Source organism: Protopterus annectens, chromosome 8.part0, assembly GCF_019279795.1.
Source record: "Protopterus annectens isolate FY-2018-M chromosome 8.part0, PAN1.0, whole genome shotgun sequence".
Lineage (NCBI taxonomy): Eukaryota > Metazoa > Chordata > Ceratodontiformes > Protopteridae > Protopterus > Protopterus annectens.
The window spans coordinates 1,348,036,361-1,348,058,031 of NC_056741.1; the positions used below are offsets into that span (position 1 = coordinate 1,348,036,361).

The window sequence follows — 21,671 nt, forward strand, 5'->3', positions numbered from 1 at the left end:
TTCACATGTCTGCAGTAGTGAGAAAATCATTCTGTGTTGTGCAGCTTATAAACAGAAGTATATTGTCTAGGTCCAAGGACGTCAGTGTTCCACTGTATTCAGCTTTCATCACACCTATCACGGAGTACAACACCTCCTTTGGTATGTGGCACATCCAGTAATTGGAATGTCCATAGAGGTTCCTCACTAAAAAAAATAGTGGGAGCAAGTAACATGTCCTATGCAGTCCACTTCAAAGCCCTATAGCTGTATTCTGTCTCCTACAAGCTATTGAAGGGAGATCTGTGCCTGGCATACAATGCATTGTCAGACCCCATCCTAATGCACCTCCTGAGTATCCGCAAAACAAACAGCACCAGAATTACCCATTCTAAAGATTTAAACCTTGCCTGTGATATAAATAGGACCTGCTGGGGAGAGACGTATGTATTTCAGAGAGTAACCCTTCTCCGGAACAGGCTCCCCATCCCATGTAAAGCAGATTACTTTCTAACCTAATTCAAGTGCAACTTAGACAAACGTAAAAAAGTTTCAGTGTAAGACAGGTGGTAAAAAGGTTAGTGTATGTGAGCACATGCTTAAACTAAACAGAACTGTGAAGTTAATGCTCTATACAAGCATATAGGACAATGAAGGATAGTTTTAATTTCATGTTCTGGTGTGTATTAGAAAATAAAGAGGCATTAATAGTCAAGTGGAGATAAAAAAATTGTAGTGGCAGATATTGGTAACATTGACTTGCCTTATTTAAACAAATATTTCTATTAAATATATCTTGAAACCAAAGCCACTGATTGGTTAATTGGATAATGAGTTGTTATAAATAGGGGGTGTCTTGTGGAAGCATACCTCTCAACTAGCTTGCTCAAGAATTCCAGACAAAGCCAGAAGTAATGGTGGGGAGGCGCCAAATCAATGACACTTTAAATAGTACATTTGAAAGGTTAATTGTACAGGTTTTGCATCTACATGCATCATATGAAACTCTAATGTCTTGCATTCTTTGACTGACTGTAATCCTCACAATTTAGCAAAAAATCAAAAATGTTATATGGCACTGAGCAAAAATATGAGCCATAATCAGGGACATTCTGCAAAATTCTGATCAGTTGAGAAGTATTTGTGGAAATACTATTTTTGAGGAAGCCTGCACTGACAAAACCTTGTATGGCCTGGTGAATATTTATTTATTTATTGATAAAGGCTGGTTTTATATTTCAACCAACTGCAACTTTTTCTTTGTGTACCTTCATAGAGAGTTTGGCAAAGACCTGTGTTGAAGGAAAGTTCATGGTGTTCCTTTTTTTCCATTTCAGTAAGGCCTTCATGTGTCTTTTATTAAAGGAATTGGGCTGTATGGGTACGTGTGTGTGTGTGTGCCTGCATTTTTCAGCTGCATCCTGTACAGCATGAAGACAGTTTATAAGTATGGCAAGTACCTGCATACTTATATTCTGTAAAATATTTTTCTTGTGAATATTTTTCTCTACATCTTTCTTTAGATGCCATGTAGCTCTTATTATACAGTTGAACTACAGAGTTTCTGAAGAGTGGTCACTTGAAACCCAGAAAAAAATATTTTGTTTTCATATCATTTAAGAGCATTAAAAACTGATGTACTGTTGATGTGACTTGTGAAGTTTAATTTATAGCATTTAAGCTGATGATGTAATGCTTCATTCTGCTTTGTCAACAGGGGATTGGTTGCTATATGTTTCGCATTGATGACTATGAAGTGGTTGACGCTACCATGCATGGAAATGCAGCCCGTTTCATCAATCACTCCTGTGAGCCCAACTGTTACTCTCGTGTTATTAACATTGACAGTCAGAAGCACATTGTTATCTTTGCTATGCGAAAGATCTACCGTGGTGAAGAGCTAACGTACGATTATAAATTTCCCATAGAAGATGCTAGTAACAAACTACCTTGCAACTGTGGGGCAAAGAAATGCCGGAAGTTTTTAAATTAACTTGTACAGCTGGACTAAACCGACCCCTCCCAGAGCCAAATGCGACACTGGAAATACGATTCTGTAGCTAAGAGGACATTAAACCTGTTTAAACAGTCTTGCACGTAAAGTCATTTTAAAGATATCATTGTATTTGTGTATATAGTTCATGTATAACTTATTTTTCTTTTAAGAAGACCCTTTTCAAACTTCAGTTTATCAAGAACATATTTTCATATCACTTTCCTTTTGATGTAACGGATTTGACTGGTTTTACCATGGATTCCCTTGGTTTATGAAACTGACCTGTTTACTTTCAGTATCATGTTGCCAGACTGTTGTCTGCTGCTACATGAAATGAATCCTGCATTTTATTATGCTGCAGGTCCAGTGCTTGTATATTTTTTAATTGTCTCATTTTAATGTTCATAGGTTGTGATGTGGTTGGTAGCATACAGTTTGCTACCTTTACTGTTACAGATATTTCAGCATACCATCAGGCCCTGGAAGAGGTAAATTAGCTTACAAATTACCAAATGTCGGGTTCGGGGAAAAAGAGTGAAATATTTTACATCTGGGACACAGTTACTTTGGACTTTACTTAGACATAGGAATTGAGTGGAGCGTGGACCGCGAGCTCATGTTCATTGGAACTTTGAAAGATTGACACTAAAGAACTGAAAGCAACATTATTACGTCTTTTGCAAGGCAGTTCAGATGTACTCAGGAAGTCTGCATTTGAAACTGTAATGTGATCCCATTTTCCATGCTTTAGATCTCATCTGCCAACCACATTAATTGAAATTTACACTACTGTCTTGGAGCCTGCACCACATACCGTCACCTGATGCTGTAACCTGTCTGCCTCCAAACTTGGCAAAACGGATTTGAACTTGTTGGTACAGTTATTCGATTTTACTCTGTGTCATGTTCATAGTTTAATAATATTTAAAGTTTTATAAAGTGTAAATATTTGGTATATTTTTCTAGAGGAAGCACTTAATATTGAAAAGCACTTAAGACAGAGCTATTTTTTCAGACTGGTGTTATCATGATTTAAAAAAAATTGTGTTGTATTTATTGTAGAAAAGCAGAGAGTTGTTTTTATTGTAAACCATTTCCCTTCATTTTATTTTTTTTGTTTGATTTTGTTTTTAATATTTGTTTTGTTGAAGCGCATAGCATTAACAAAAAAATTCAGGTAAGAGGAAAAAAAAATGGTTGGACATTCCTTTGACAATAAACATCTGTTCCTGCATCTGGCTGAGTTACATAACCATCTCCCGGAAGCTTGCCATGAGTCATCCTCTTCATTCACAGCTCAAGTAAAGAGGAATTTGATTCAGAAAGTTTATTTTGAAGTAAAACCAGATGTTTGTCTACAAAATAAAGCTCGATTTCAGATGATAACCCTTAAAGGAGAAGATATGGCACTGTATGGTACATGACTTCCTGCTCTTTGTTTAGCATTTCCTTCTTTTACAATTTTCTGTTTGGACTCTGTTAACTAAAGGTTTTTATTTAACTACTACTCCCTTGAAGCATGGAAAGCTGAATTAAACTATGAAAGCTCACTCCAGGACTAAGCAAAGAAGCAGTATACTGAGGAATGTTTGCCATATTGTGAAACTGTAATCTACTTTCAGCCTAGATAGGGACCAGGTATATGTAGAAGGAGCCTTGGTATATCATCTTTGTTCAAAGAATAGCAAGCAGTTAGGTGCTGCAGTCCCATCCCCATTTTGTTATTTTGAGTATTGGTGCACCTAGTTAAAGTGGGGCTGGAACCCCACACTGTTGGTCCCAGCACAGAGAGTACTGCTGATTGATATAAGTGAAGTCACCTCTGACAGGCAGCACCAAACTGTAGTCTTTTCTGTGTTTCTTTCTTGTATCTGCTGTCCTGCAGAAAACGTCAGCTCACTGAACTGTGACATTTTCATCTGTATACCAGTTTGTGGTTAATAATGTCAGCACTGAAAACTGTTACACAACACTGATATGTATGTACTCTTAGTTTTGACTTGAGCCACTTCAGTAAGCCTGCCTCCCACAGTATGGTAAACCAGACATTAAACTGGCTTTAGTTGCAAAGCACCAAAGTAAGCCCTCTCCTCTGCATTAAGTCATCTGTCACTGTAGTAAATGCACAAGTTTGCAGTATTGAATAGAACAGAATTTCAAACCATAACAAAGTGACCATTGCTACTTTCGAGCAGAGCAGGTTTGGTTGTAGACCTTGTAATGATGGTAAGGGGAGGATGCGTGTGGGTCTGGTGTTTTATACACCAGCGGGAAAAAATTACAGATGAAAAATTTGAGATATTCTAACTTGAAGTACTCTTTATCCCTTTAAAAAAGCACACATAGAAAGGAAGTTGTTGTGGTTGTATTTTGTTTGGCTTCTGCATAGAAAAATCATCTTAGGTAACAACTTAAGATATGAAGAGCAAGGCCTTTTGTGCTTCAGATATACACTGCATCTGTTCTTGGAATAGCCTTGTGCATCTTTAAGAATTTAGTGAAGAGAGTATGTGGCAAAAAAAGCACAATTATTGTTGCTTTTGTATGCTATGAGGGCCATGTTTTTAATGGCATGGCATAAAGTAGCAAAAACGGATAATACTGTTTAAGGGTACGTGGTGATAAACTTCATAATGCGGTTGAGACAGTTTCACAGTACTTGGGAACAGATGCTTTTTGTGACAGTCAGATGCTTCATTGTCTCATCTTATTAGCATTACCATGCTTACAATTGCTGATCTTTTTTTCCATCTTATTAATATGCAAGAGGAATCCAATACATAGATGCATACAGATGACAGAAGTCCTTGTGTGATCAGCATCTTTTAATGCATAATGTGCTCATGCTGGCACCAAACCCATCTCTTGTGTTCACAGGCTTCTTTGTTGAGCAGTAACCAGAGCCCATGTAGTTGCTTCTCTTAAAACATATGCACTGTGGGACTTTTTTTTGCACTGACAGAAGGGACTTTTTAATGTAATATAGATTTATAACAGAATAGAATTACTTAGTGAAAGTGACAACCCACATTGTGAAGCCAGTTTACTGTAATGCTTTTGTTTAGTAAAGTAACAATTTCTGTTGTATGTGTTTAAGATCTTTAACCATGTAGTCATCAGTTTCTGAAATGCTGCTTCACTGTACTTTTGTTGAAGTCCTCTTTCTCAGTCATAAACTGTTAAATGTAACTGCTGGGTCTGGCACATAACTACTGTTTGTCATGTGAGGTAGTGTATTTTTTTTATTTTATTTTATTTTAACCTGCCCATATTACCTAGTGCTAGGTGGAACAGTTTGTTGACCTGCATTCCTTCATTCCCTGTTAAATTATCACCCCATCTAAGTAATACTTTTACTTTATAAAGCATAAAAAGGGCAGATAATTACTTATGTTCAGGGCTGTGGTGTTTGACCAGTAAAAAAATGTATATGTGTGTGTATGTACACACACACACACACATATATATATATATATATATATATATAATATCCATATGCATACATGTGTGTATCTAAGTTTGTAATTTGCTGAAATGCGCAATTACCGGGGGCGGGGAAGTATTAACTCATATCAAACAGCAAATGGATAACCAGCATTTAACACTGAATGTGTTTTTTGGTTTTTTTTGCAGAGGTCATGCCCTCTTACAACCCCCCCCCCCCACTCCTCCTGCTACTTAAATGCCAAATTTCTCCATCTTCACAGTAATATGATCTCTCTCATTAAAACTGGCATCCTGCAATTGGCTGAATGGTCACATGTTTGTACCACTACTTTCCTCCATTCAACAATGAAAATGTAGGACCATTTAAATGTAGTTCATGGATGTGGGTGTTAAAAATTGAGTGCAAGTAATTTAAACTTGTCTGAACTTTGTCAACTTTGTTGCATTGCTGGGTTAAGAATCCATTTTAAAAAACTGCAACAAAAGTAGCTTGTAGTAGAATCAGTTGAAAAAATAAAAATCACTGTTTACTCTGGCTTACTAATATACTGCAGATATCAAACATTACATTAGGAGGCAGATACTGCCTATACTCTTACTGTTCTTTTACTTTCTTGTGATAACTTCATAGGTAGTCATGTGACTAGTGAAGATATTATGTTAAAGTCCTTCCTTGATGAATCTCTGGTATGTTTTCCACCTTTCCGAACTCCATATCTTTCTTTTTCAACAAAATCCAGCATTAGGAGATGTCTGCTAACTTCCACCAGCTCACTCTGTGATATAATGCACTGATTATGTAAGTGGTGTGTCCCAAGACCTTGCTATTTCTTTACTGCATCTCTCTCAGTTTGGATCTTGATCCTTACTATCATCGGTCAAAATTTTGCATTCACACTACAAGAAGTGACAGTGTGGTTATCAGATTATCAACTAAGACTCCTGTCCATCTACATTGATTGTTTTGTCTTGGAGAAGTGCACCATGTTGAAAATGTGCGCTGTAGGATTCATTCTAGCTACCAGGCACGGAATGAGGGCGAAGCTGTTAATACACCTTGCGGGGGGATGGGGTGTTGGTAAAAATCTTTACATGGGACATTGAGTCGAAAGGCCATTTTGTACTTCTAGGCACAAATATATGCAGCTCCAGAGGAACAGCTATTTAGAGTTGAGATCCATAGCTGAATATTTCTAAGGTAGGGTTAGAGTTCAGCAAATCCCAGACCCTTCAGGTGGTAATCTTTCTTTCTGTTAGCTGGGATTTGAATACTAACCAATTCTCTGCCAAAGACCTTAAGATAGTGGGATGTGCACCTGACGCTCCCACCGTGAGATACAAACTAAAACATGTTGCATTGCCTGCTAGGCAATCAGCTGGAATCTGTTGGTGACTAGCTTGAATCTGAAGATCAGTTTGTCTCTGGAGTCTTACAGTTGTGGATGAAGATACTCACAACCAAGGAATGTTCTCCTGGGATTGGCCCCCACCCTTGCCCGTAAAGGCCAGGAAGATGTAGATGACAAAGGTCCATCTGTTCATCCCACACAAAGTCTTGTATCCTCTAGTCTAGTTTAATTTCTGGTTAGAACTTATAGCGCTGGTGTGGGAGCACACTTTTAGGTCTAAAATGCTTCCCCGTTCTGATCTTGGTTAGTGCACAATTCAGTCTCTTTCCCTTAGTTAAGACACCCAGCACTAATCTGTCACACTGTTTCTCTCTGTTACATACACACACACACACACACACTGTAGCAAGGGTAATGTTACTCTCTAATCCTCTAGGCTTTCTTCTGCAAAGGCTCTCAAACTCAGTGTGTCAGAGGCTCACCAAATCACTTCTCTGGTAGAGATCCCCTCCCTTGGAGATGTGTGTGACACTTAAGAACAGTTTATACAAAACTGAAATCTCTCTCCTCCCCCTACACTAGAAGGTCCTGGTGTGATTTCTGTGAAAACCTGAGGTGGCTTGTGTTATACTACCATTGGATCCTGTTGTCAGAAATGCCTTTAGAGCATCTTGGAGACATTGTGTCTCTGTCCATTCCACCAAAAAATGCCAATGTGTTACAAGTCACTGCTTGAGTGGTTAGGCAGACCAAATTACTAACTAGTCTAGCACTGACTAATGTGATTTCTTTATTCTAGGAGACCATTGCATTTTACCAACCCACTGCCTGCCAAGGTGTTTAGAGTTCTGGACAGATGTGATAACAGTGTGGACATCTCTGTTACACTAGGGCTTGGGGTGAGGTAGTATTTGTCTTACCTGTCACAGTTTTAGGCTCACCTTGTTAGGAAGGGACTTGATAAACTTGGCAAGCTGTTGTGTCTATGCTCAAGGGAGACCTTTCTAGCAAACTGTGTATAGCTCTTGTAGTGGAATACCACACTGTCTGTGGCTACAAGCTCCTCTGCCTAACCAGGTCACTACAGTTAATGCAGAGGGGTTAAGGCTTTGAACTGTTAACAAGTTACTTCCTTGCGGTACATGGTTTGATTCCTTCAGTCTTCATTTGTGTACTTTGTGAACCTGAGCAAGTCACTTAAGCATTTGGGCTAGGCTCCTCAGTGATCTCCTGGACTGCATACCTAGTAATTGCCTATGAACGTATGAGATTGTCTTCACTTAAAGGAACTCTGCAGCAAAATACTGGATACCTACTTTTCAGGGGAAATGCTTTTTTGCCAGTCAGCTCTGGACTTGGTCACTGACCTGATGAGTTAGCAGGCCCTCTGTGGAAGGACCTTTGTGGTCCCTGCTGCTGTCATCCACTGCTTCTTTTTTTTTAATGTGGGCAACTACTAGAGAGGAAGTGGCCTCCTCAGTGCTGTCTGAAGGCCTTCCATTGTTATGTGGTCCTGTCTCATATGCCAGTGAAGTTCTCCAAAAGTTTGTTTTTGTCTGCCACTCCACCACAGTCATCAGTCTAGGATTGCATTTTTGAGGGGAAGTCTCTTTCTTCAACCCCCCCCCCCTCCCCGAGACCTTTCACAAAAGAGCAGTGGTTTCTACAATCTGAAGACAAGGGATGGTTGTGGGTTCTGCTTCAGAATACCGATGGTCCAGAAGTGAAGGGATTAAATTAACTATGTTCTGGATCTCAGCAACTTCATACAGTGCATCTTGTACATTCCATTCCACAAAGTGCCTGGATGGTATTGCTCATCATTGTGGTTGCCTTTTGGCACATCTGTATTTGGAGTACACCCAGGAGACTTCACCCAGTCCGCTCTAGGTAGGCATTGTTTCCTGTACAAAATAAGTCCATCTAGGCCGTCGTCTTTGCCCAGAGCCTTTATGAAGGTGTTGGCAGTAGTTGTCAGAGCCCTGTAGGAAAATTGTTTTCTAGTGTTTCCTTATCTGGACTACCATTGTACTGCCATGAGAATATATGTCTGCCTTTCCTGTGCATTGTGCCCTTGTGAATAGAAAAACTGTGACTTAACACTTAATATGCCAGCAGTTCCTTGAAGGCTTTTTTTCATGTTTGTCTTCCTTTAAACATTGTAGGTGTTCCTCCCTTCCTTTGGCCTACTTCATGGATGGCCATGAGTTGGAGGAATCCTTGTCTGATCCTGTTTTTTTAAGAAGTCCTTCATCAAGCCGGCATTATACTCGCCTTATTGTCTGTTCTTACTGGTAGGGCCGAGACATTTTTGGCCATGGATAGTTGCAGTTCAGTGTTTAGCCTTTAACTTTGCTGTGTTTTTTTGTGCTTAGTGGCTGCCACAGTCTTCTTGGGCATATGTGGAGGAATGTGCTGCAGTAGTCTGAGAGTCATCAGTAGCTTCATAGCCAGCTTGTGCTTATGGATCCTTTATTACTGAACCATTGTTGCTAAGCACTAGAATTGTAGGTAAGTAGTACTAATCTCCTGTTGTGTCTTCCCTTCCTTCAGCTGGACCCATTGTAGGTCTTACTGACAAGACAGTTCACTTGCAAGTTGAGCAGGCCACATAAGCTCAGTATGATGCAAGGACTGTACCCTACCCCCCTCAACCTCAGATTGGGGTTCCGCTTTAGCTAGTTTGGAGCTTAGGGTAGTTCTGTTCCTAAAAGAGTTGGAGAATCATGCTTGAGAGGCCCAGCTTGATGTAATCAGTCAGTCTGCAACATGGTATCTAAACAAGCAAGGGGGAGCACAAGTTCATAACTTTATATGCAAGGAGTTGATGCTTGTCTAGCTGTGGGTCATAGACAGACGCATTAGTCTCTCGGCATTTCACATCCTGTGGGGAGGTGAATAGCTAGCAGATGCTGTATTGCTTGGTCAGGGTTTTCCTGAAATGGCACAGTCCAGGGAGTAGACTGACACTATTGAAAATACTGTTTTGTTTCTCTTCTGCTCATTTCAACAAGGCAAGGGAGTAGTAAAGCACCTGTTCTCCTTTCTGTGGCACAAGTAATTCTTTCATTTCTGTTCATTTGACATCTGATTTCTAATTTTAGGGAAGAAAGGCCAGAACCGATTCTTACTGCCACCTAATAGCCAAAATGGTGTGGTTTCAGCCAATCTAGACCGGGATGAGCCCTATTTGTTGGGGTACAGCTGAGTAAACCCCAAGGTTTGTTGGTGGTAAATACTACCTTATTCCATAGGACTTGAGTAGAAGTTCAGAGGTGATTTAATCTCCTACGATGGCCCTCCATGTGGCAAACATATAATGCCAAGTAGAAATGTTTGCCTATGTAGATTGCCAGTCTCTTACCTTCTGTGATTTTGGCATACTTTGGACACCTATAAAACTTGAGCCACAGTTGTTCTGGATGCTTGTCTGGCACTGAACATGTCTGGGTTTTTTTCCGAGTATTGTAACCTTGTGAATGGAAAAATTGTGGCTTAGCACTTCCTGTGCATGCAGTTCCTTTAAGGATTTTTTTCATGCGTCTCTCCCTTTTAAACTTTTAGGTGCCCCTCCCTTCCTTTGAGATTGGAGCATTGTGGTTGGAAGGCTTACCTGTCCTCCATTTGAGCCCCATGTCTCAATGATGAAGTTAAGAGTGTCAGAGATCCTTATGTGTAAGAAATCATATGTGGTCTTCTTCAAAGGGACGATGATCCTTGGCTTGTGTTATGCATGTTTCTATTCCCCTTTTTTGACATTTGATTGGCTCCTGCTACTTGCCAGTTCTCAGGCCTCTCATGGCCAAACAACCAATTAGGCCCATCTGTTTCCTCTTAAAGCGCGGTCATGAAAGGACCATGAGGAGGCCATTACCTAGGCAGCCCTTAAGGGTTTTTTTAAGTATGCTTTAACTCCTGCTGATGCAAAAGTAACTGCAATATCTCCCATTTTGTAGCAAGGTTGCACACACTTGCCTTCCGTAGGCTGTTATGTTTCCAGGAAGGACTACTGCCAAAGCAGTTTGCAGAAGTCAAATTCTTGCTCCCAGTCAGTTTGTTGGGATCTAGCTAACATTAGCTACTTACTCCCATTCCCCATAGCTAGCGCTCCAGTGCTTGAGCTGCTATTCAGACTTTGGTCCTCTAGGTCATAGTCAGGGCTTTAGTACTGTACAACATAGAGCTGAGGCAGCCTTGTTTCCTTCTAAAGGTGGTTCCTAAGTCTTCTGTAAACCAGTTTGTGTCAACAGAAATATGAGAGATGGTCTTTCCCACCTTAAATGTGCATTGGCAGCTCAGGTTATTACCTTGAGCAAGTACATCAGTTTAGAAGGCAGGACCAGTTTTTGTTATGCTTTGCTGTATGAAGGCAAGGGCTTTCACTTTCTAAGCAAACGCTGTTCATGTTGATCGCTAGCTGCATTATCTTCTGCCATAAGTTTAGCTAACTGTACATTGGCAGATGCTGTGGTCAAAGCTCCCTCTCAGTTTAGCAGACATTTGTACTGCAGTCCTTTGGTCCACTGCACACACTTTTACTGCATATCATGGCTAAACTGTGGCTTAAAAAGCATGTATTGTGTACGACTTAGACGTGCGGTCTTTTCTGTGATTCTGCATGGGTCTGGCTGTTTTTACTGTCAACCAGGGGACTCAACCAGGAGTGTCCATGATTTTGAAGTTTATTTGCATTTACTTGCACAATTTGCTGATTTGTCACACCTATTTTGCGAATTGCTTGGTTTGAGCACTGACAAGATGATGTGTAAGGGGCCTTGCCTTGATAATTCAAGATATCCTCATGCTTGAGTGTTTTTCTGCAAGTTACTAGGTTTGCATACCCTGTAAGTCAGGCAAGAATGTGTCATTTCTTGATTTGCAAGAAGTAAATGTGTTTGGTGGGGGGGGGGGGGGCAAAACTGGTGGGGTCTAGGAATGCACACTATTATTAGTTAAACATTATATATTTCACTACAGGCATGCAAATGTCCCTAAATAGAAGATTTTGTTGTGAAAAATGTAAATTCTGAATGGCGGAGAGAAAATACCCCACCAGAGACTCATCAAGGAAAATTCTTTTGCAAATTAACTGATATTGCTTTTAAGAATATAGCCACGCATCCCCCACCCACCCTCAAAAAGAGTTGTATTGCAATACTGGTACAGTTAAATAGCAACAAAAATTTTGTTTAGAGGGAAAGAAGTAAGCTGTGCCAACTTCCTGCCTGAAGATTTTACAATCATTGCAGAAGATATGTAGTCAGCAGTTTAATATGGAATTGTATTTACTTGTCTGTAATACAACTGTAAAGGCCGTATGCTCTAAATAGAGTGAAGATGAGAAAGTACATGACTACTTGTATTTGTGTTGGAAAGTATGCATGATGCAATGAATGTGGCCACCATGTAAAACAGTGGGATTGACCATATTTCTGCAGCAGTCATCCCGGTCTGAGAGAGTGGGTTTTATCATACAGATCACGGAACTTCATTGTTATCCTGTAATGTTGAAGTCATTTTTCTATTGGGGCATTAGGGGGTGCTGGTTACAACATTCTGATTTGACATAAGTTAGTAAAGATGGTATTGTAGCTTTTTCTGAATGTAAATTTTATTAAGTACTGACCTGCACAGTATCTGAACATTGCTAAGTGTTTGTTTATATTGAATATTTCTTATTAAAAGCGGGTAATTACAAAGGGCTGGGCATGTAGTGTCTTCCCTCTGTGTTTGTTTGATTTCAGAGCAATATGTGTGTATTAAAAGTCGTAACTTATATTTTCATTATCTTCTGAAACTAGAGCACCTGGTCTTCATTGTCAAGAGTGTGATGTATGTATTTTACTTTGCTTTAGAGTTGTGTATTGGAATGTGCACTAATATGCCACGTAATATTCCACTAGTGGGTCCACAGCACAACTGTTCCAAGGGGTTTCATTTTTCTGTTAGAGCAAGTTTGAATTTTTTTTAAACTGAGAAGTCATAAAATCCCATGTGTGCACTCTGGTCATCAAGTAGTTACAGAACTTCCATACTCATGTTGTCTGTTTAATTTTTCAAAACACTAAAATCATTCTTCCACAATAGAAATATATTGTTCCATGAAAGAAAAAAAAATCAGGCTGGAAGCCTAATGAGAGCCAATAGGGGTTCAAGCAGACATTTTCAAACAAGTGTTGTGCTGAATTTTAGTACTACACTAAAAACCCCTGTTCCCTTTGGTCAAGTTTATTATTAACTTGTCTTTTCTGTACTAGCCTTTTAGTAAATTTATGACTGGTTTCTTGGGTCACACACTTTTTAGGAGCTTATGTAGTTGTATTACAAATGTGTTTTTCAGTAGTCAGCTGATTTACGGTGCAGTGTTAAAGTTGAGAAAAAAATTACTTTCACATATTTTTCTCACATTATTTATGCTGCTTCTATTCCATTGTTTGTATTTAAGTAGGTAGTAGTTTAGGGATATGAACAGGTCAGTCGTAGAACCTGTGCTTCTCTCCTGTTTGTTTTTTAAATAGTTGCAAGAATAAGGACATCAAATTTAACTGGCAACTCAAGTGTCTAGAAGACATTTATGTTGTTTTTTTTTCTTAGCTTTGCACTAAAGCATTAAATTTAACAAAGACAACAGCTCTTTTTGAGGTATTTGTATAATGCAGCTGGCTGATGGAGTTGCTTATCCTTTTCATTAACCTGTATTTTGTTTGGGGAGAAACGCTGATAAAACTTGACAAAATTTTGTCCCAGAACCCTTTTTGCAGGGCCCAGCATCTTTCTCAATCAGAATTTCTTAACAACTCCTTTATAATATTCTATAATTCCCCAAGATGTGTCCTTTTGTGCTACTAACACTCTGCCTCACAAATTAAACATAGCCAGTCCTCTCTTGAGAGTTTTATAAATTCAGGTTGTCATGCACCCCTTTTCTTCTCCATTGAACACTTCAGCCTATTTGGTCTTCCTTGGTCATCCTTCTCTTCACTGTTTTAGCAATTATAATCTTTCTCCTCTACGATCCCAGATTTGAGCACAGTACTGCCCCCTCCAAGAGTGTTGTCAGTAGAGCCACAAACGGTCATAAAGTGGCTTTCCCTCATTCAGCACTATCCTCATTTTTCACATCTGTATGTAGTGCCCTTTGAATACTACAAGATAAAGGAGGTCCTAGTACTGCACGATTCTCAAGCCTATCCATAACCCTGTCTCCAAGCAGATTATGCAGAGACTCAGCAGTGAAGTTTGTGTGCTACTACACATTTGCACCTTCTTTGGCAAGCAGTCTGCTTGTACTATAATCCTCAGCCACCACTGAAGGTCATAGCTAAGCAGTATCCCACCCCCAACACAGAGGATTGACCAGCCAGCACTTAAACTGCGCATGTGCATTTGCCTTGGGTGCATCTTTATTGCATGATGAAGCCTAGTCATAATTCAAACTGACAGAGCTTTTGTTTCATCTAATCTCCCAGAAGCTGTTTGGTATGTGGCATCTGCTTTATACTTGGATGATCGTAGCAATGTATAAAACCTTAGACTTTTTAGCACTAAAACCAAGTTGTCATATATTTGTCCATCCTTTCAAATATTTCAAGTCACTTTTCAAACTAATTTGCTTTTACACCTCAGACATCTTTCTGCTTCTCTTTAATCCTTCCTCCTAGTCACCTTTTTATCCACCAGTTTCATCACTTACCCACATATCCATTACACTTCGGTTTGTCAGTTTATCAGAAACCTGGCTGAAGTAAAAAAAACATTGCATCATGTGGTGGTTGCTTATACCAGGCTGTAGTTTCCCTTTCATTAAAACAAAAAAAGGCTTGATGATAACTTCCTTTGGTAAAACAGTGCTCATTTTACCTTACTAATATCTGGATCCACCTCTTCAGAAATGTGTGTTCCGCACCATTTTAATGAGTCATGACAACAGTTGCCTTGTTCCAGTTCCCTAATACTTTCTGTAATGACCATTATTTTCAGTACCCTCTCTGACATTAGAAGTGACAAGGTATATAAGGGGTGGATGTTTGTCACATATAAATAGTTCTGTTTCCTTCTTTGTAGTCACTGCATCCATCCATTTACTGCCTTCTTCAGTCTGTCTGGGTCAATTTCCATTTAGAAATTCAGACATCATTCTCATTTTTAACTACCAAAGCCAGTTGTTTAAAATATTAGCTTATTATCTTGTCCTACTTTTAACTCTCTTTTTCTCTTCTTCCTTGATATAGTTCTTCCTAATGTCACAAACGCGTGCGCACACACTCTCTCTCTAGTTTTACCTGTGCATGGCATTTCTGTGCATCTTTCTATTTTTCACTAATGGCCCCACAAGTTACCCTGCAGCACATACCTTCATCACCCCTTTTTTCCTCTCCAGTGTCCTGTTTGTGTGACTGCTTTCCATAATGTATTTCCATAACTTGCTTCTCATATTTTTTCTTCCCATATTAATCGTACTCTATATTCATTTCCCTGAAGTTTTTTGAGAATGTTGACAATAGTGTCTCAGAGCCTAATATTTTCCAGATTCCCCACATTTTGAACAAAAGGCATGTATAATTGCTCTGGGTGTTTTCCTCCTCCTAAGATCCATTACTGGGTTGTTCCCATGCCCAACTCTACCACTTAATTTCCTGCTGTTTTTCATTGCAGATATACTTCTTACCTCTGTCTCACGTAATGGATTCTCTGCCTTCATCAAGTAAACCTCTTAGTAAATTTGAATCTTAATATGTCATTGGCCTGCATTTCATAAGCCGATTTTATTGCATCCTGCTTCCTTTTTACTGGACCATATTTTGTTAATTGTTGCTGTGTCTATCTTAACTTTTATTGTTTTCATTCCCTGACCTTAGTTTCTAAGCTGCTAAACATCACTTAACATAGTGGCATTGACGTTGATCAGCCTTTACTCATAGTTACCACCATAACATACACTGTCACACTTCACCTCACCCTTCCCCGTGTTTAGCACAAGTACAGTGCCTGCAAACCTCTTCAAGCTTCTCTGTTCAGCTGTTGACTGGTTCACAGTGCCTCTTTTAAGTTTGATTTGTTATGATCAAAAACGATTATGTTATGAAATGGGCTTGTAAGGTGCAAGCAAGATTTTTAGTAGCTGTAACGTCATGTATTGCAATTTTATTTTATAAGTACATGCTCCTATATGTTGTTTCTACAGAGGCACTAGAATACTATCTGATGAACCTGTCAGTTTCTGGAAATAAATGTGGTATTCATTGCTAACAGTCTGGTACCCACCTGGAAGCAAGATTCCATTCTAACCCTCTCCCCAATATCTTTTCTGTAAAGGTGTACCTTTCCTAACTAATGATAAGGGGTCGAGGTATCCAGAACAAGTCACATTGTTTCCTCTGAAAGTGTATTGTATTACATTCTGAAGGAATGTATCACTTCTGGTCAGTAGTCTCTAGAACTATGTGCAAATGTTGCCTTGTGTTTACACTTTAGCAGGCATGGGCAGACTTGTCAGTGTTGTAGCAGGGCTGATTCCAAGTGGAATACTGTCTGTGCCACCTTTTCTTCGTTTACTGGATGTTTGATGCTTTTTGCCATGCCACCAGACCATCTTCACACAGGTCTAATATACTCATTTAGAATTTCAAAAAGTACCCATCATATGTACTTAGGGGCCTGTAGAGATGAGAGCTAAAATAATATTCACAGTAACTAAGTTGTTTTATAAACCCCTTGACCTCAGGGAAATTATATTTTTTGATTACCCACCACTCCTTCTTTCTGAGCCCTCTGTGGTTTGCCTTGGCTTGTTTTGTCAACATTAAGTCGGGACTATATTTTTGCATGGATGTTAACAGACCCTTTCTTTTTGCATGTGACTTTCTACTTCTGTAATTACTGTCTTCCCTCATAGTTAGGGCTTAATTACTTGAATGAGCAGTAGCACATAAAGCCCCTAAGCAAAAATTAAGTTCCTTTAAAAACTTATCCTTAGGTTTTTGAGTCACTTGTGTTGCTTTTTAAGTCCTGTACTTTGTCAGATATTTTGTTATCTTTTCTAGCCTAGGGCGACTTCTGTGTGTACTTTGTTAAACACTGCAAGGTTGTCCTTTTTTTGACCCTAGGCTCCCAAAGTGACATTTTTTTTTCTTCACCCCTTTTTAGAAGTGTAGTGTCTGAGAGGTACGTGAATGTTTGGACATACTTGCATTTAAAAAAAAGTACATCTACTATTCTCTATATATTGTGCCTGTGCATTCTTTTTTTTTTTTTTTTTTTTTGTAATAAAATATTTATCAAATCTGGGTAAATATTTGTGTGCGTTTCTTGTGAGAAACTTTTTTCCTTCTAAATTTTAACTCTGTAACTACACATAGATGATGCATAAGAGAGCTCCTGTATGTTACTGTCTGTGGTATTGTACATTTGTTCGACTTGAGATACTGTTACTTGTTCTTCCATGCTGTTTTATTAAGGATCTGGATGCTCGGTCACTGTTACAAAAAATGTATGATAGTGAAGGAATATCAAAGATATAAATACCTGAGAGCTATGTATGTGAAACGAATGAATGTTAATGTAAAAGTGAAATGTACAGTTGTAAAAAAAAAAAAAGTTTCTAATTGTTTATTTTCTATGCACTTTTTATTTAAGTGGTAGTTAAATAAACATTTCCAGTTTATCCTTGCATTCCATGGAATTTCTCCTTTAAATCAAGTGAACTGTAACTTGAGGAATTGAGTGAGTGTATAGTCATTTTTCATATTTTTAATGTTATTGCTTTTTTACAAAACAGGATGAATTGTGATTGTCTTGTTCCTCATCAATGTATGACCTTAAATTTGTTTTAATATTTTTGTGTCACAGTTGTTTGGCTGTTATCAGACTTGGCAGTTTGATGATATCATAGAGCTCTGGTTGTAGAAACAAGACTAAAGTCACAGGTTTTAGGACTGTTGGGTACACCAATTTTTTTTCATGCTGCTAAACCCTCTTCCAACCCACATGCATTAAGACCTGTGTTCTAGAGGTTCATTAGAATTACTGTTGCAGTCATTCCTACCTTCAGAGAGCCAGATGGCTGGCCCAGCTTTCATTTCTACTATCCTCCACCAGGTTTCAGCCAACTCCATCCCACTTTGATGTCAGTGGTAAAACATGACTGTTGCACTATGCCATATTCTGATCTTTCTTGCCTCCGTTGGAAAGGTGCATGCTGTTGCAAGCACCATGAATCTGGCATGTTCTACTTCCAGAGATTAAGAAAAGTACTTCAATGGAGATTTATTTTTCATATCTGAATAGTACTTGCTGATCTCATCTTTTGCAGATGTTTGATAGTGACTTTGAAAAAGTTAATTACTTTAGTTGCATGAAGCAAATTCCACATGAGAACTGTGACTCCTGATGCGTTTTTTTTTGTATAGACATTGAGCACAATGTGGACAGTTGTCTTCATTGTGATGGAATTTGTCCAAGGTGAGTCCACCATTGTACTGATTCTCTATACAGAGATGCTTAGTTCATATGAAGCTACATACCTACAGATATTTCAAGCAACGGGCATTAATGCCCAAGTAGCCTGCCAATATACCAAAACACTTGTTTCCATAATAAGTGCCCAGGCTGCTGTTAAAAACATCTAAATCATTACTTGCTTTAATGTAATTTAGTAGTCTGTTCCATGCATCAGCTCTTCTTTCAGAGACCCATTTAGTACACTTCTCATTCCTATAGAATCTTTACTACTTTGTTGATGACCCCAAATATTCCCCAGAGGCAGAGTGCCCTATATACCTGAATAAGATCTCCTCATAGATTTCCATAAGAAACACTTTACAAGTTCAGATATTTTAGTCTTTCATAATTACTTAAATTTTCACACCCATGGATCCCCTTGATAATATTTCTGTTGTACTCTTAACAGTTTAGTCATGCTTGTTTTCTTACAAGGTTTCCATATTATTCCATACTCTGGTTTGGGTCTAATGTAACTAACAACCAGTGACTTCTTAATTTCTGATTTCATAGACTTTATAAATCATTTTTATACAACCTATAGTTCTGTCATTAACTAATTGGTTGATATGATTAGAAAAAACTCAAAGCTGGAGCTATCCATATACCCAAGTCCTTAAATTAATCTACAGTTTCAGTCATGGTGTGCTGTATTAAATGTTCACCATTAAAAATGTACATCTCCCAATACATTATTCTCCCATGCCCAAATGGTCAATTTAGTCCAGTTCTTTTGCAGACCTGCTTTATATGTAACACAAGTAATGAGTTTACCCAATTTCAGGTCATATGCATATAGACTGTAGAACACCTCAGATAAAAATGTTAGGTCTGAAAGATACAATCTAAACAAGTAAGGGCATAGGGCAGAGCCCTGTGGGATACCCAGACTGTAACCAAGAATTTCACCTGTCCAGTTGCTGTATGATGTTTGCCATGTCCTATTTATAAGCCTTGCAGTTCTCCATCTTATCAAGAGTACACTAATACTTGGTTCTAATTTATTGATCACTGTTTTGTGGATGACCGTGCCAAATGCTGAAGTTAAGTTTGTATAAATTACATCACCACACACTTTTTAATTCATAGCTGTTGTATTGTTATAGAATATCATGTTACAGGTGGTGGTAGATCTGTTTTCAGCATATTCATGCTGCAATATGGATCTGATGCTATCCTTTTCATTCCAACTCGGCTGCTCTCAAAAGACTATGATCAAAATCTCAAGCTCTTCCCTGAACCCATAATGCCCTAATCCATCCCCAGCTCCTCAGACTTCATTTGCCTCCATTGCGACAGCACATGGCTTCTGAGTCTTGAGTTTTGAGAGAGTTGTAAGAGTAGAATTTTCTTCTTTATTTTAGGTAAAACCTTTTTCACTGCTATATCATTACTGCTTGTTATTTATACTATTTACTCCTCTTGCTTTAATTTTATGCTTTCACTGACGTTGGGGTTCTTTGTCTTCTGTCCTACCGTTCAGCACTTCTTATGGCTTTTTCCTCATTATTAAAAAAAAAAAAAAACCTTTGTATTTTAAAAGTCATTTTGTTAATTTCTAGCATGTGTGGATAGTAGTTAGTGTTTAGCTTGTTTTTTCTCTTGTAGCAGGTAGTGTTAGAGTTATAGGTTGTGGTACTGTAGGCAGTCATGTCTGAAAAGCCGACTAGTTTTAAAATATGCACTTCTTGTGGGCACAAGATTCCCAATTCGGATGCCCACAAGTGCATCTGTTGCTTGGGACCAGAACATTTAAAATCCCAGTGTGATGTCTGTTCTTCATTTAATCCCAGAGCGTTTTCAGACCACCACAACATGTTGATTCGTAAGGGCCTGCACCCGGCTTCTTCCACTTTCTTGTCCTAGGGCTCAAATCCCCACTAAAGCTTACAGCTCCACAGTCTCTCCTCATTTCTCTTAGGGCATCATCAGAGCCAGCTGAAAAGCTTAAAAACACTTCAGATCCAAAGAAGGTCACACCTCGCTCGGATCCATAAGACTGTTCAGATCCGACAGGGGTGATCATTTTTGTCAGTTCACCATTGCCTTCCACATCAGCCTCAGATCCCAGACCCTTGGATATGATGGTTAGGAGTTGATCTCCAGAACTTATGATATAAGCAGTTTCCCTGGCTCTGCCATCCTGACTGTTCCAAACTCCAACCAAACATACTAGGCCTCCTTTCTCAGCTTCATCCAGTTTGAAGATTGTCTAGGAGCTTGACAGAGGCCAATTTGGACAACATGATGTGAAAATTTCTCAGGGCTCAGATCCAGATGGGGGTTTTGCCAACTCTGTCCTCTCTCAGATCCATGAGTGCACCTGCCATGCCTAGACAGTCTTCTCCTCCATTCTGACCAGTGGTCTCAGAGTCCCAGGATCCAATATACCAGTGAGAGTAGGTCTGTGATCCAAGGAAGGCACCGTCTTCGAGTCAAGCAGTTCCCTGACCAGTCTTCCTCTGATTCCTTCAGATCAGAGCTGGTCTGTGATCCGGGAAGTCTGCACCAAGTCTGGGGGGGGGGGTTGGATTTGGTTCCAACGTTGTCAGATCTGTCTCTTCCTCTTGGTGCCTTGGCTCTTGACAGGTTGCATCTGATTCTGTCTGGAGGGCATAGATCTGAAGTTGGCCCCGACTTCTCATCCTCAGCTGCTTCGGCTCCATAGAGGGCAGGAGAGGTTTCCCTGAGGCAGTCAGCCTGCCAGGTGGTAGAAAGGGCCTTCTTCTTGCACATAAATCCATCCTCTCACATCTTGGATCCTACCCCTCCCCCTTCATTGGGTCCTAGTACTGAACCCATCATTCCTGCTTGTCTTGGTCAGCCTACCCTGGGAAGGCTCCATACTTTTTTTCCATTCTTTCGACACCTCCCCCAAACACCCCATGGAGGAGGTACCATGGAAGAAGACATGCAAGAGGAGGCATGTAGAATCCCCGATTAAGTCTTTCACTGGAGACACTGACTTTGATGAGGGATAATGCTTCCCTCAATCGTCAGATGATGATGTCTCCTTTGGAGACATCCTCAAAACCCTTAAGCAGAAGAGGGGCTGGTATTCCTAAACTCCTGCTCCTGAGGAGTCAGTGTTTCTGGAGGCTTTTGGAGCAGGCCCATCTATGTCTTGTGCGACCCCCCCCCCCAGTGGATGAACTTATTGACCTAGTTTCCTGCTGGGTTTGAAAGGAACTGGACACTGTCAACCTCATCCCATCCCCATACACCCAGAAAATTTTCTGGCTCCCCCAACATACAGAAACCATTGGAGTGAGGGCATTGATGCCATAGTTGTGGCAGCAGCCACTAAAAAGGAGCTAGCCGAGCAGAGGAGCTCGGTCCATCCACTGAACAGGGAGTCCAGGTGATGGACAGATTTGGAAGGTGCATCTATGCCTCAGCCA

The 21,671-nt window shown here is 39.6% G+C and overlaps 1 protein-coding gene across 5 annotated transcripts in view; it reads left to right on the plus strand.

Moving 5' to 3' along the window:
• Nucleotides 1–17,434, plus strand: part of KMT2A (lysine methyltransferase 2A) — a 3,231,120-nt gene extending 3,213,686 nt beyond the window's left edge. For all 5 annotated transcript variants that reach the window (XM_044080894.1, XM_044080898.1, XM_044080897.1 and 2 more), the window contains one exon: nt 1,697–17,434. In XM_044080894.1, the coding sequence (XP_043936829.1) occupies nt 1,697–1,972 (276 nt within the window). In that variant the 3' untranslated portion in view covers nt 1,973–17,434. The remainder of the gene's footprint in view (nt 1–1,696) is intronic.
• Nucleotides 17,435–21,671: the final 4,237 nt, after the last annotated feature.